This window comes from Leptopilina boulardi, unplaced genomic scaffold (genome assembly GCF_019393585.1).
Source record: "Leptopilina boulardi isolate dan_hultmark-lab unplaced genomic scaffold, ZJU_Lbou_2.1 LbouV2_137, whole genome shotgun sequence".
NCBI classification, from domain to species: domain Eukaryota; kingdom Metazoa; phylum Arthropoda; class Insecta; order Hymenoptera; family Figitidae; genus Leptopilina; species Leptopilina boulardi.
Window position 1 is genome coordinate 2,955,965 of NW_026137682.1, and position 17,212 is coordinate 2,973,176.

General features: G+C 23.7%; 1 protein-coding gene across 3 annotated transcripts in view; it reads right to left on the minus strand.

The window, feature by feature from the left end:
* The window catches only part of LOC127291385 (ral guanine nucleotide dissociation stimulator), a 57,905-nt gene that overhangs the window by 24,048 nt on the left and 16,645 nt on the right, over nt 1-17,212 (minus strand). Inside the window, exons 1-2 of one of the 3 annotated variants that reach the window (XM_051320481.1) lie at nt 15,703-15,980; nt 5,591-5,998 (exon numbers count right to left, since the gene is read on the minus strand). The exons of 1 other annotated variant lie outside the window; for it this stretch is intronic. In XM_051320481.1, coding sequence (XP_051176438.1) covers nt 5,591-5,752 — 162 coding nt within the window. In that variant the 5' untranslated portion in view covers nt 5,753-5,998; nt 15,703-15,980. Of the gene's footprint in view, nt 1-5,590; nt 5,999-15,702; nt 15,981-17,212 lie in introns of those variants that run through there. One more of the 3 variants, XM_051320482.1, reaches the window with a different exon arrangement.

Consider the following 17,212-nt stretch of genomic DNA (forward strand, 5'->3'; position numbering starts at 1 on the left):
AAAATGTGAAACTATTGAATGTATATTTATATATGATAAAAGATAATTAAGTTTAAACTATAAAAATAATTTTTTATTTAAATGCATTCAACTCTTAGTTTTAAAGATAAGTACAGTTGCAAATAATTTATATTGTTTTCTAAACAAATGGAAAATAATGAAATTTTAATTATTTAATTAGAGTTACGTTTTTTTTTTTAATTTTAATTTCCAAAAAAGCTTTTTTATTTTCATTTTAATCTTGAAAATGAGTTTTTGATTTGATGTTCACAGGTATATAAAGAATATGTGATATCGCATGCGATGATAGTTCAATGTCCAGTGAACAAGTTTATTACACTTTCACGTGAGAGACTAAAAAAAGATTTAATGTATCAGATTATGGAACTATATAAGATCGATATACATACATAGTTATCTATACATATCTCTAAATTATTGTCTCACTAATATTTACTATTTATATATAAAATAATAAAATTTACATTTAAAAACAATGAAAAATATGAGAAAATTTTTTTTTAACTAATTTAAATTATAATTTTTAATTAAGGTATCAATTTTGATATTTCTTTAATGCATACAATTTTCGATTTGGCGATAAATTGATGATTAATTTCAAATTTCCGGTTATTTTACGGTTTGTAGACACTCTCATGAATGTATATAACAATAATTACACAATTAGATAATAATAACAAGATTTTTTCATATTAATTAAATGCATTCTATATACTATGTATAGAATAAATATAAATCATTACATGACAAGTTCAAAGACCGAAGGAACAAAAGAGAACATTTTCGGAGATGAAAGAATGGAAGTACATATATATATATATATATATATATATATATATATATATATGTACACTTAAAGAACTCTCTTTCAAATAGAAGTGTCTTGTTAATTCTTATGTACAATGAACTAAAAATGTCAACTTAAAATGACATTGTTCTGTTTATCGACACTTTATGTTCTTTCAAATGAAAGAAATTTTGAGAAATTAATTGAGAAAAATAGAAATAAATATTCAGTAATAATAATAATCAAATTTTCATTCAAATAAATATTTTTTTTTACAGAATTCGGTGAAATTTAAAAAACAAAAAAAAAGTAGCAAAAATTTAATTATATTTAATTCTTCAAATTTTAAAATAATTTATAAATATATTATCATTATTATTGAATTTGTAAAATTTTATTGCTTTTCAAACATTTTTTCAGTGAAATTAAAAAAAAAAAAAAATGTTACAATATTTTGAGTAAGGTGTAATATTATATACTTTTCAAGGATAAATTAGTGTCTTTTATTCTTTTACGAACAAAAGGCCTGTCTTACAAGAATCCCATTAGAAGCAGATAGACCTCAGTTTCCGGCCAAAGTAATGCATAATTACAAAGTCTTCTCCTCCGCCCTTTTACGCACGCACAGTTATAGAAAAACATACCGTGGGTAAAAAAACAACTAATCAGATGTCTTTTTTTTCATATCTCTTTCTTTCTTTCTTCCAGCAAAAACACTATATAGAAAAAGAAACTCTATCTTTTACTGTATATATGAACTTTGAGAAATGATCTCATTCATTGAATTCTATATTGAATTACTGTAACCGGAATGTCATCCAAGTTCACAAAGTTATCGAGTCTAAGAATCATCACTAAAAGATTATTTTTCACTGGTAAAAAAAAAAGTGTTAACAAAAAAAAAAAAAAAAGAAAAACTTATTTTAAAAAAATACAGAAAAAAAAGTCAGCAATAACAATTTTTTTTGGAATTGAAAATAAATAGTACATAATAATTTTTTTTAATAAAAAATATTTTTTTTTTGTTAGTTGAAGCGAAAAAATTGTGAACACTTATTTCTGATAAACGAGAAAAAAATTCCTTATTTACCAGAGATTATTGCGTTGAACAAAAAAAAAAAATTGAAAATCGATGGTGTCTCTCTTTATGAGAAAAAGCAACATTTTTATTTAATTTTAATTCTTTATAGGTTACTTCCATTGTAGGAATATTATTTTTTATTGTATATTTGAAAAATATGAGAAAATTTCAACAAATTTCATGTAGCATATATTATTTTTCATTTTTTCATTATAATGAAGAAAAACACGTATCAAAAGTACAATGAAAAAAAATTATTTTATTCAAATAATCGCGGTTACTTGACTATATTATCAAATAAATATTCATTTGTAATTAAATATAATTATTATTTGAATTAATTAAATTATTTTTGTTTCAAATAAAAAAATTATTGATAAAAATACAATTCATTTAATTCAAATAATAAATTATAAAATACAAATATCTAAGTATAATCAATTATTTGGATCAAATAAATTTTTTTCCTACACTCTTCATGTAAACATTCATTATTTTCAAAAATTAATAACTCAAGTAATTTACATAAAATTACGAAAAAAAAAATACAATTTTTTTCAATATAGTGATTCCAAAAAATGCCCTTTATAGGAATAAAGTAAAAACAGTTTTTTTTGCTACTATATATAAAAATAGAAATTATAATTAAAAAAGAATTGTAAGAAATTTGTAACAAAATAATCAATAAACGATAAAAAAAAAGGGATAAATTTGAAAAATAAAATTTCACATTTCTATTGCTTATCTTCTAGTAAAATGATAAGAATTTTTTTATATGAAAATTGTAAATATAACAAAACAGCTTAGTATTCATTTTTCTTGTATATGATGACTGACGTTTTTCCTTGAAAAATTCAGTATAGCAATATGAGTCACATATTATAAAATATGCACTAGTCAGACGATTCTATTGCATGTAAAATAACATTCATTCATAAAGTCTTCTTGCCTTACGTTACAAATTCATTTGATATACATATATACAGCTATCATCATCAACAACGCAACTGACTGAACCTGTTACCAATATTATTAAAAACATGTATATATATATATATATATATATATATATAGTAAAAATGTGTTAAAAATAAAAAAATCATTTTTAAGTTATAATGTACACTCATTAATTGTATATGTATATATATGTATAAAAGGTACGTGTATAAAATTACGGATTACGCACAAATATTAATCTCTGCCAAGTAATCTTCTCAAATTTATGCGAAGTTTCGAGAAATGAATCCAATTGTTATTTACAAGGTTTCACGGTAAAAATTACTTCATTTTAATAGCAATCTACACTTATTCTTTGGAAAGTATTATAACTGAAGGTTTTCCAATAAAAGAAAAAAAAATTTACGTTAAACTTTGCGAGGTTATTGATAATTCAAATTATACCGTTCTTTGGAACTAAGTACAAATTGAAACCACTATATAGAAAAAAATCATTAATTTGTCATTGATTAAAATTAAATTAACTAGATAGGGTCAGTTGGGGTAAATGGGGATAAAATCGCTATATTTCACAAATTACGTAAGTTTCTTCCTTTAAAAGGTAATATTTGTGGGTTTATATTTTTTTAAGTTGTTATTTACGTTCCCAGGATTGATTTTATGCAGCAGAAAAAAATTTAGATAATCTTTAAACGCATGAAACTGACTGTCCCCATTTACCCCAAAATTTAGAAAATTTCATAAAATTCGGGGTAAATGGGGACAGCATAGTTTCTAAGAAAGTTTTAAGAAAGAAGTTTCCTTAAGTATATTACTGTATTAAGGGATGCAAAAACTTGAAAAAAAAAATTGTAGTAGATATATAATAGTTGAACCAATTGAAATTTTTTTATTTTTTTTTTATTTCAGTATTTTGTCTCGCATTTCAAAAAAAACAGACTTAAAAATCATACCAAATTTTTTTCTTATTCCTTATGACTCCCATAACAGAAACTCACTTGAATTTTTGTTAATTTGGTTAATAATGACAAGCTGTCCCCATTTACCCCAAAAATTTGAAAACTCAGGGTAAATGGGGACAGCTTGTCATTATTAACCAAATTAACAAAAATCAAAAATTCAAGTGAATTTCTGCTATGGGAGTCATAAGGAATAAGAAAAAAATTTGGTATGATTTTTAAGTCTGTTTTTTTTTCAAATGCGAGACAAAATACTGAAACAGTTTGACTTTGATTTTCAAGTTTTTATGCATTGAGCGATAACTTTTTTTATATTGCTGCAAATTGTCAAGATAAAAGCTTGGCAATACTCAAAACCTCTTGCAGCTGATCTGAGGTTAAAATATTGACGTTGATCTTAATTTTAAAACTGTAAATTAAGCTACAAAACCTCTTGTCCCCATTTACCCCAACTGACCCTACATTATTTAAAATGTTATCATTATTTAAAATATTTCTTGTCTTTTTAGTTTTACTATTTATTTTTTTCTCAAAATTATTAGAAGAAAAAAGACTACAAAATTTTGTTCTTTAAAAAATAATCTCTTTTGAATTTATTAGTGAGAATTCGTTTACTAATTAGTAGAAATTTTCACTAATTTTTAATAAAATATTATAATATTTGATTTAGTAATTTTTTTTTACTAAAGTTTTAGTGAAAAATAAACTAAAAATTAGTAGAAATTTGCTTTTTTTTTAAATTAGTAACCGAATTCTTATACTAATTCAAATTTAGAGAATTATTTTGATCAAGAAACGTTGCAAACAATTTTTTAAACAAAAAAATAATAATAATAATAATACTTTTTCTTGTAAATCGTTGATCATAAACGTTTTGAACTTCATCGGCTTTTTTTATATATAAAAAAGCATACTTTTAATAATAAAAATGAAAGGAAATTTTTTTTTTTAAAGATTAGTCCTTCTGTTTTTAATAAGAACACCAAATATAATCTAGGTATTCTAAAAATGAAAATATATAATTGGCCGTTATTTTAAAATAATTATTACACTGAAAAAAAAATTTATTTGATTCAAATACTCGATTACTTGAGTATTATCAAATAAATATTTATTTGAACCAAATAATTTTTATTTGAATTAAATAAATTGTATTTGAACCAATAATTTCTGTATTTAAAACAAATACCATATAATTGACTCAAATAATAATTATTTGATACAAATAAATATTTATATGATAATAGTCAAGTAATCGAGTATTTGAATCAAATACATTTTTTTTAGTGTATTAATATTCCATGCACTTGACCGCCAAACACAAGAAAAGGGATGGTGAAAAAAAATTTATGTTATATTTGTGATTTTTGAATTGAAAATATAAATACAAAATGTATAATACAAAAAATTATTTTTTGTTTAAATCTTCATTACATTCGAAAAATTTAATAAAAACTATTTTTAATTTTACATAATTAATTAGAAACTTGTTTATAAGTAAAACTATCACTAAACATAACCTAAAATTTCATTACCATAAGGTCCCTTTTCTCGTTGAGTATTAAATATATCAAAAATTAATTTTTTAAAAACTCATCACTGCAAAGCATGCCCACAAATCTAAAATTTTTGTTTCTTTTTATACCATTAACCAAATTCTATTTTTGCAATAGAATAAAATGAAAAAACACAATTTTCAGACACTCTCAAAATAATAGAAAACCACAAAAAAAAAAAAAATAAATAAAAAACTGTGACTATAGAAGAAAAAATTGTGATCATTACCTGTTGCACATACCACTGAGTTGAACTTTGATTTTTTCTTAATGTCGGTTTACATGGGGCGCAAAAAAGAAGGGGGGTCAATCTATTGGCCACCTTTGCATTTGTCACCCCCGGAGGTGACGAGGGCCTCAGCCCATCATCCCCCAACACAGGCCACAGCATCCACAATCAAGATGCCTCTGTACACCCCGTTTATTACGCCACAGAAAAAATTATAATTCACACAAAAGTTTCACTCCTCCTCAAATGTTGATTTATGTTTCCATTATTTGTTATACAATTTTCCCATTACAACCAAAAATGATATGTAATTGTTTAATAGTGGTTAATCCAGTTTTACAATCCATAATATCTCTTTCTTTTTCCCCCTTGGAATTGTTCTTGCGCAAAAAAATCTGCAATTACCCGCTGTTTTAAAAAATTATAATTAATTAAAATTTGTTTCCCAAATCACTGAATAGAACGAAATATAATAAATTTTTTTACATCAAATTCATTTTTTTTTTTAAAGGAAGCTGTTAATATTTAAAAATTATGATTCGCTATTTTTATAAATTTTAATTATTATAATAATTATGAAGAGTATAATAAATTCAAAATAATAGGGTACACCCAAAGAAATGATCACTGTAAAAAAAAGTACTAAAACAGTACCGATTTTAGGTATATCAAAATAGAACCAAATTGACAATTTAATGCCTGAAGTCGATATTAAATTAATACCTTTCGTTTTACAGTGATTGAAATAAATTTTTATTTGATTTTAATAAAAAAATTTTATTTACGTCAAATAAATAGACTAGTAGGCTGTGAGACAAATATACCTTTATTTGACTCAAATATATATTATATTTGGTTTCAAATAAAACATTTCTCTGGGTGTAAATCCGGGGGAGATGTTCAACTCAAATATTTTCCAGAATTTATTGCTATAGTAATTTTTAAATAATTATTTATAGACCAAAAAAATGATTTCGTTCATTTGAACGTTTAGAATTTCAAGCACATAATCAATGAAATAAATTTTCAAGAACCATAAAAAGTGAATCCTAAAATAAATTTCAATTCAATAAAAAAAAAAAACTTAAACACTGACCACTATGAACTCTGAGAAAACTTGGAATAATAAATTTATTATTGTTGTCAGTTTAACCCAATGATAAAAAAAAAAAAAAATTCGTCTTTTTTGTTTGTACACTTTAATTTAGACTTTGTTCAATTGTTCATCTACATATTCAATTCGCGTTCACTTATTGCGGTAAAGCGCAATTTGACGTTTCCTCGTTAACACTCATCGTTTCCACAGTAGACGTTGTGGTCATCAAAGCGTGGAAGCAACCCACTCTTTATACTACGATACATAATAGTTTTTCAACTTGATGTTCAGTGAACACGAAAGCAAAAGCCAACTCGCGATATTCTACAAGGATATAGGGTCACTTTAACGTATAGACTTGTCAGTATTTACTATGAGCAAAAAAAAAAAAAAAAATACATCGACCTGAAAGGTCACTGATCAATATTCAAAGGCCAGCCCTTGACATCCATTGATTATTATATTGAAACAATGCAAAAAAGTGATCGCATATATATGTTCAATATATAAAGAAGAATAGAATCTATGTAAAGAGTAGATGAGGTCATTCTAATATAATGTGGGTTGGGTTCATATATTATGAAGAAGATCGTCATTAATCTGAGAGACAAACACTCATTGTTGTCTTTTGAGACATGGCTTTTATAGTGAAGAAGCGCACCAGCTCAATATTTCCCTCTAAAATATATATAACCCTTTGTAAAATTCATTTTCCAGGTTCAAACTCAACTAAAACTAGAAAGCCAACAGGCATACGACCCTTCACATTTATATACCCCATATCACGTGTCTCGTCACCTTTAAGTACTCTTCTCAGTTTTTCTTGCTAGCTTATATACAAAAAACAAGAAGAAAAAAAACTACAAGTTTCTTAACACACGGAAATAATAAATCCCTCAAAAGAATTTCGTATATATATACTATTTTTAGAATTTTCAAACTTGCACGTCAATTAAAAATTATGAAAATTTTAAGCTCAAAATATTTTTTATATATGATAAAAAATATTATTTTTAGGGGGGGGGGGAATCAAATAATTATACACCGAAAAAACGGTATTCTAGTTTTAAGATTATTATTTTCTTAAAAAAATATTCTAGTTTTAAGAATGTTATATTCTTACATAAATATTCTTAAGCAGATTCTAACTTTAAGAATATTTTCTATGTACTAAATCTTCTTCTTCTTAAAACAAGAATATGCGCTAGAATTGACAGGCTGCTAGCTTGTTCGCGTCGCCATTGACTAACGAGTCGTCGTGCGCGTCGGAGTGTCTTTTTTTTGACAATCATAGTAAACTTTAAAACTATTTTTCTCTACAATTGTAATAATTGTTGTTTAGTTTTAATTTTTCACGTTTAAAAATTTATAAATAAAATATTATTGCGTTTCTTAATCTTATCTAAGTAATTTAAGTTTTTGTGATCCCAAATTCGACAATTGGTTAACATTGTCTTTAAGTATTAAAATTGTGTTCTTTTTTGAAAACTTTAATAAAAGTAATATTTTTATAATAAAAATGCTGTATTTTTTCTTTATTTGAAATTATGTATATTTTGGATTAAAATTAAGTATTTACTATTCTTAAATTAAGTTTATAGTATTCTTAAAACTGCTAAAAGTATATTTCTTGATACAAGAAGAAAATATACTTATTTTAAAATTATATTCTAAAAAAGTGATTCTAAGAAAATATTCTTAATATAAGAAGATTCTATTCTTAATTTAAGAATATATTCGTGGCGCCTATTTAAGTCTTGCATATTCTTAAAATAAGTTGAAAATTCTTAAAATTAGAATATCGTTTTTTCGGTGTAATCATTTTAAATCCCAAAATTTCATTCCGAATCAAGCCGAAGCTAAATTTTAATCTTTTGCTTCCTCGTGGAGGAAGCTATGTAGTCCTTTCGTTTATAAACTTTTTAAAAATGGTGAAAACAAATTTTCCTCTATATAGAAACATGTTATATGAGATCCTGATCAATTGTCCGGATGTATGTATGTGTGTGTGTATGTGTGTGTGTGTGTGTGTGTGTATGTGTGTGTGGATCGTTTTTGTGAACACGATATCTTTAACAGGTTTTAATGGATTTGGATAAAATTTGGTAGGCTTATTTAACACATTAATCTCTCAAAAATGACGAGAGGATTTTTAAAAATACCCCAAAAAAAAAAATTTATCGTCTTTTTTCCAAAAATTTTTTTTTAATTGAAAAAATTTTTAAATCGAAAAATTTAAGGTAATATATAATATAATCGTCTTCTTTATGTCAAGATGAATCGATTGATATATATAAAGTATAGATTTGATTGAAAATTAAAGAATTAAAGAAAGTTAAAAAATCAAAAATTCTCATTTTAGCTAAAAAATGATGTGTTTATTTAAATTCATGTTTATATATGAAATAATTTTATTCCCTGCATTGAAACGAATTGGTTGGTATATATAAAGTATAGATTTGATTTAAAATTTGAGAATTAATAAAAATTGAAAAATCGAAAATTCATATTTTAGCTAAAAAATTTTGTGTTTTTTTAAAATTCAAGTTGATGAATAAAATAATTGTATTCCTTGCATTAAAACGAATCGATTCGTATATATAAAGTTTATGTTACACTCAAAATTAATTAAAATTTTCTTTATTTTTCAAAAAATTTAATTAATTTAAAACATTTTTAACTCGAAATTTTTTAAATCAATCAATTGAATTGGACAAATTCATTGCTTCCTTCACGAGGAAGCGAATTTTTTGCTTCACACAATGAGGAAGCATAATGTTTATGAAATAAACATAAAGGACCCCCTCCTTGTTTAAATTTGTTTTCAAGCCAATAGGATTGATTCGATATGAAATTTCAGGATTAAAATTTAGTTTTCGAATGAAACGAACTGATTTGGAAAGAAAAAAACAGAATTGAAAGGAATTAAAATTCAGCTTTAGAATAAAATCGAGATGAATTGATTCGAAAAGAATATTTTCTTAAGTTACACAGAAAGAAATGCTATTGAAATTTCAGCCATAAACTTATGGTTGAGATTTCTGGTTGAATTGGTTATACAGTCTATTAAATTGGTAGATAAGTTAGGTTATATTATAACCATGTGAAGTCTCACTCAAACATCTTGCTCTTTGGAAGTAGGGGAGACCGGGGTTACTTGGCGCACTTTTTACTCTTTGTTGTGTAACTTACTCATTTTTGCTTTTTTTAAAAAGTTAATGTATAGAAAACTTGTTGTAACATATCAGCTTTAATTAAAAAAAAGAAAGTTGAAATATATTTAATACTTTTATTTTTATACCACTTTATTTGAAGCTGTGCAAAGCAACCCCGGCCCTGGGTTGCGTGGCGCAGGAGTGAAATTAAAATTAAATTATATGATTTAAAGTTTAAATAATATAAGACTTAACAAAATAAGTCTTGTACTGTAATTTTACAATAAAATTATTTTAAATTTAAAAATTAGAAAATTTCATTTAAATTAAATGAAATTTGATTTAAATGAAATCGTAAAATTACCAAAAAATTTTTTTTTTATAATAACGCTGTGAATATTTAAAAACCATTATTCGGTTAAATTTTTTGAATAGGATTGTTATTGGTGCTTATTAATGTGTAAATTTCATATAATCAACTTCATTTTATTAATATTTAACGAAATTTTCAGATAACCGCGCCACCTAACCCCGAATGTACTTTTGAAATATTTATTAATTTTTTATAAAAACTGTTAATATAAATCAAAAAATTTTTTTTGTTTCTTAATAACAAATGTATAAAGCTCAAAACTTAATATTTTAGCTTTTCTAAAATTAATTTTTTAAAGAGATATGACAAAAAAATGAAGAGGTTAAAAAATTACTTTGGAGTGCCAAAATCAGTTACTTTAATCTATACTCCACAATAATTAATGAATATTAATGAAATTTTGTACAAACTTACAGTTCATCAAGTACTTCAAGCAGAATAAAGAGAAAAATTAATGTAACTTAACACTTTTGAATAAACTCAAGTGCGCCAAACAGCCCCGGTCTCCACTACTATTCGTTTGGTTGGATTACCCAAACTGTATGGCAGTAACAATTCCATGTTAATTCAGTTATACGATATGACAGAAACAGCAAGAATTATGGCAGTAATTACGAAAAATTTCTTTCAGTGTAACATTAAAATTTAGATTCGAATAGAAACTAATATTGGCTCAGAAACAAATTTCGAAATGTCTCAGAATAATAATTATTAAAATTGATTGTTAATCCGAAACCTTCGTCAGGGAATTGTATTTTTTTATTTTATTTTTAAGTCAAAAAACAATTTATAATAATTAAAAAGACATTGTTTTTTTTTGTAGTGAAAAAGTGTATCAAACATATACTTGAATTATTTTCCACTGAATTGATAAGTACTAATAAAATATTGAGCCCTAAAAGGCAGCATTGAATGACAATTTATATTGCTGATAAAAAGTATAGATATTCATTTTAATGCGACTGGTTTCGATAAATTCATTCAACGCCCTGTCACGGATTAACACGAGTATGACATTTGCCAATGAACAACTTAACCTATCCCCATCAAGAGAGAACAGAAAATCAAACTAATCATATACATTTCCACGCGGATTTATTAATCACTTATTGCTAACAATAAAAAGTTTTAAAAATAAAAAATTATTGTTTTTATTCATAATAAATATTATTATATATTTACAAAAAACAAAACCAAATATAATTTTCGGTACCTCCTTTCAAATATACGACAATTCGGACAAGTTAAAGTTCGGACAAATGGAATTTCGGTGAAAAGAAAATCACTTAAAAATTTAGCCAAGTAGAATTACGAAGCTAAAGTACGCAATGTTTATGATAAATTTTTAAAGAAATAATTTTTTAAAATGAAAAATTCTATAATTTTTTGCCTAAAAAATGTTTTTTTTTTATAATTTGTCGATTAATAAAAAACTACGAGAAATATTTTTTAGGCAAAAAATTATAGAATTTATCATTTTTAAAAATTATTTCTTTAAAAATCATTTATCATAAACGTTGCATACTTCAGCTTCGTTATAGAATTTATGTTTAATGACAATTCTGTTAAATAAAAATAATAAAATTATTTTTTTTTTTAATAGGAGTTTTTATCTCTAATCTCTAACTAATTTAAAAATGTTTCCTATATATATTATTCATCTCTCATATCTGTTATTTTATCGTAACTTTTACTTTTATAAAAGTTTATATATATATATATATATATATGTATGTAACATAAAATATCATTTCCCCCTCATTTGAACTTTTTCTTTTTTTATGACGCGCGACCCTTTGTTAATACCTAGCTTCCGTTGGCATTATTAACAGGCATGAAATCCGCTCGTTCAAGATATACAAGCAATAACGAAGACTAGACTTCCTCTCTTTCTCTCTCCCTCTCTTTTATAATATATGTTGCTCGCGAGACGGAATAGACATTTTCGTGAACAATAACTAATTGCATAACAAATTCTGATCGCGTGCATTTATCCACATGTCATTTGTGGTGAACAAGATCCAAGATAAATGCATCGATTTAGGAGAATACTGCTGTTATGTGCTACTGTCTGCTACTATATATATGTATGTATGTATGCGTATATACCATGAAAAGGGTCATCTTTGTTCGAGTCTAACAATAACCCTACGCATTGCAATCACTGATCCCTAAGTCCAAACGATTCTGAATCATATAATAAGAATACAAAACAATTTTTAACTTCTAAATATAGACATTGAAACTTGACTGTTAAATACAAAAAAAGAAAAATATTAACTCACGACACAAAAGTCTAGTTGATAAAACTATTTTCTTTATATCTAAATATTTAAAAAAAGTTATACTTTTTATGTAATATAAATAGAAAAAAGATTTCTTTGATTTAAAAAAATTTCTTTGACAAATTTTTCTTTGATATGCAAAAAAAATTTATTTGTTTCAAACAAATTATCCTTGATTCAAAAAAAAAAATAAAATAAAATAATCTTCGTTTCAAAGAAATTTTTTATTCAATTCAAATAAAATTTCCCAATGCATGAGATAAAAAAAATTATGTATTTCAATAAAGGATCGCGTCTTTTTATATTCGAGTAACGGATTATCATTTAATATATTTAAAATAATAATAATAATAATAAAACAATTATAGGTATTTTCATCCAGTAATTATGTAATTTAAAAGAAAATTCATTAGAATTTTTTCAAAATAACAAAAAATACGTAACATTCATGATAATAAATTAAATAAAATAATCGATAATTTTATGTTATATCATTCAAGTGCGAAAGATATGAAGTATATTCATAACGAATTTCTTTAAGGAGCCATCCATAAATTACATAACTTTATCCTATATGTAACACAACGCAGTTAATCAAAAGGTTATTGGTTGAATAATGACTCAACCAAATTTTTGCGATTGCAACCAAAGGTTTCTTTGTCACAATAAAATATTTGGTTCACACAACCAAATTATTTTTTCAAACCTAACAAAAAATGTATTTACCCTACTTTTATGGGTTGGTATAATTATATTGACACACATTTTTTTGTGAAAATTGTTATATGTTGAATAACCGGTGATAATAATAGTTTGTATAACTATTAAAATCCAAAATTTTATTTTGTACTATATTGTTATATTTTTATTTTTAAGAATAAATTAATTTTCACTTGTATACAAAATAAAATTTTTCGTTTTACAAATTGTACTAAATAACATACTCTTTATTTGTACAATATAACAATTTTCACAACAAAATTTGTGTCAAAATAATACCGACCCCTTTTTATTAGTCAATGATAGATTTGCGTAACATTCTCATAAATTTCCTATACCTCCTTCTATAATATAACAGACTATTTTATGGGATATTTATCTCTATTTTACAGATATATATTTTTATTATGTATTTTGACACATTTTAACAAATTTTTATTATTTTACTATATCATTCCAATTTTTTTTTTAACATTCTTCTGCCAAAAATAAATTTTATAATTATACAACTGTAATTGAAATATATACAGAAGGCAAAAGGGAAATTGAAAATGTATTATACGAAAATAATTTTTCTCAATGACAATATATTGATCAATGATGACATTTTACTTTATTTTTAGTACAATATATTTGTGACTTGTGCTTTTAAAACACGAATTTCAAATTTAAATGTTAATACATTGACATATAATTAACATACTTGAATATATACAAGTTTTGAAACCATTAAAAAAATTTCACAAATTCCATATGACTTTTCACAAATTATAAGCAATATATCAGGATTGATCTTTTTGTTCAAAATAACAAATTTAGGTTTTAATCATTTTTTATGAACCAAAAGTTTTGAACGTTCAAATGAACGAAATATTTTTTTCAATCAATAAATTATTAAAAATTATGATGTCATTGTAAAATAAAACAGTAAATTAAATAACTTCTTTTTAGATTTTTAAAACAATATTTTGTAATAAAATTCGTACTTAAAGAAGTTGCAAAAAAAATTTCGTTCATTTGAACGTTCAAAACTTTTGGCTCATCATTTTTTTACTTTTATCTATATACCTAAAAGTCAATTCTAATAATGAAAAATCAATTTATTTTTATTGATTCCGATATTTTTTTTGCTTTCATATATATATATATATATATATAGAGAGAAAGTATATTCTTTTTTTGAGTTATGTGTAGAAAGTTATTTAATAAACTATAACTTAAATTATAAATTAAATTAATTAAATAAAAAAATTATAATTAGATAATCATTGAATTGAGAACTTCAGCAAAGTGTAATGTTAAATTAAATTTTTTGAATTTTCGAATAATATCACTATAAAAAAGAAAACAAATAAATTTATATTACTAATAATTATTATTATTGTTCATTGATATTGTCAATATTATTAATATTATTTTATTATTATTATTATTATTTCTAATTTATTCCTTTATACATTAATTTCTTCTTTCATTAATGAAAGAGATAAATGTTATAAACAAAAAAAAAAAAAAAATGATTTCCCTAAGTTTTAAAAATTCGTATATAAATCTGAAAGTTATAATACACATAATAAAAAATATAATATGGAAAACAACTGGCTCGAAATGTACTCTACAATAATTATTTACAACTGTAGACAATTCTCGCACGTGGTATACATAAAAAAAATAGAGATTGCCATTATATGCACGTGCACTGGATCTTTGTCTCTGTTACTACATATAATACATTCTCAAAGCTTTGGAGAAAATACCGACAGAATTGTGCACGTGTGCATTGACAATATTTTGGTCACACATTCCATATATATATATATATATATATATATATATATATATATATATATATATATATATATATAGGAGATTTTATTTTTCACTAGGTAAATATATATTGTATGCAATAAAATTCCAAAAATACTCCAGAAATTTGCTTCAAAATTCAAATGCTTTGTCTGACAAAAGCCAGGAATAACCACTGTAAGTTGTTACTATTAATCTATATACCTAACAAGTAAAATTAGCAAAAATTTCAAAAATAAATATATAAAATCACGGTAATGCTATCAAAACATTAAATTATACAGAGTGTTTAAAAAGTTTCCAACAATAATTAAATTAATTTAATTAAAGCCATTTACAAATTAAATTAATATAATTAAAATAATAATAATAATAATAAAAATGACAATTATAAAATAATAATTTTAACTAAAATTAAGTAATTCATTTATAATACAAAACTTACACATAAAATTTCACGTTACTTTTAAAGAAATATTGTCTCAAGATTAAATAAACATTTTATTGCCCAACCAATGGCAGAATTCTTCAAGTTATTATATATATGTGTGTGTAAAAAATTTTTAAATATCAACAGCCTCTTATTGTATATTATAATCATTACATAATATTTAATATTAAACAGATTTTTAAATATCATTAATTTAAAAAAAAGGGTAAATTTTTTTTTTACCAACCAAAAATTTTTACTGTCACAATATTTCACTATCGTAAAATTTTTAAATTATTTCTCATTTTTTTTTTTTTAATGCACTAATATAATTTTCTTAGTATTTTATAGTTTTTTTTTTTAGGGAAAAAAACTTGTCCGCACTATGCAATTAAAAGTGAATTATAACAACACAAGTTTATCGAACACGTATTTGATTGAATTAAAAAAAAAAAAAAAAAAAAACCAAAGAAACTATGAATGAACCTCGCATGTCGACGTTCGAGGAACGACTGACTCGTTACGATACGACTATAACGACTGACGTTCAAGTTACATGACACGAGGTACATACTATCCAGATTGCAAGCGTAAAAGCCATTTATACATGCGTATAAGAGTTATAAATTGCGATTTTTCAGATTTTAAGTTGTATATAAATAGAGATTATTTTATCAGCATCCCGGACTAATTTTTCGAAAAAAAAATTCTTTATGATTTAGAATTTCCCATTCGCTAAACATTTTAATATATAAATAATAGAGCAGATAATACGATTGAAAAAAAAAACGTTTATCAAAATGATTACTTGGGAAATGAAGTCATTTCCTTTATACAGGATGAACAAATTTTCATTAAAAATTATTTCAAACCTACTTTAATAATTCTGATACATTTTATAGAAAAAAGGTCGAGTTTCATAAATAATTATACACTTCAATTTAAAAAACAATTTTTGAAAATGAAAATTGATTTCTTCCTTTATAGAGGAAGTAACATATTTTCTTTACAAAAATATTTTTAAAAAATATAATATTATGTATATTTGATATCAAAAATTAAAAATATTTTTGTTTTCTGTTAAATTGACAAACATTTCATTGAAATAAAAAAAAATTGGTTAACGTAAAAAAACATTTTATGGGGGCAATAAAAAAGGTTTAATTGCACAATTATGCAAAAATGTTTTGTTTGTTAATGCAAATTCTATTTTAGAAACTTTTTTTTTTTTTTGAAATTTAATATCCAAAATCTAAACGAGACACTGTAAAAATTATAAAGTAGGTATATTTTCAGCTAAAAAGTATATATTTTTTCTGAAAATCAATCAATATTTCTGTGCAAGAAAAGACGATAAAAAAATATTTCTTTAAAATTCTCTTTCACGTTAATATTTAATAAGGGGTTGTCCATAAATTAAGTCACACTTTAAGGGGGAGGGGGGAGGGTCAAAAAGTTAAAAAATGTGTGACGTAATTTATGGACGACCCCTAAGGTTAATTTAAAAAAAAAATTTCTGAATTTTAGAAAAAGTTTTTCTTAATTTAAATATACAAGTTGCTCTAAAAATACTTTTTTTTTAAAAAATAATTGCAATATAAACTTTAATTATTAAGTGTCAATGGATTTTCAATAGAAGAAAAATTAAAAGAACAATTGCTTTGTTTGTGAGAGCGCATTTTATACCTATTAAAAAAATGAACAAAATTATTATATTATATAAAAGTGAACTCTTTTCCGTGTACTAAATATGAAGA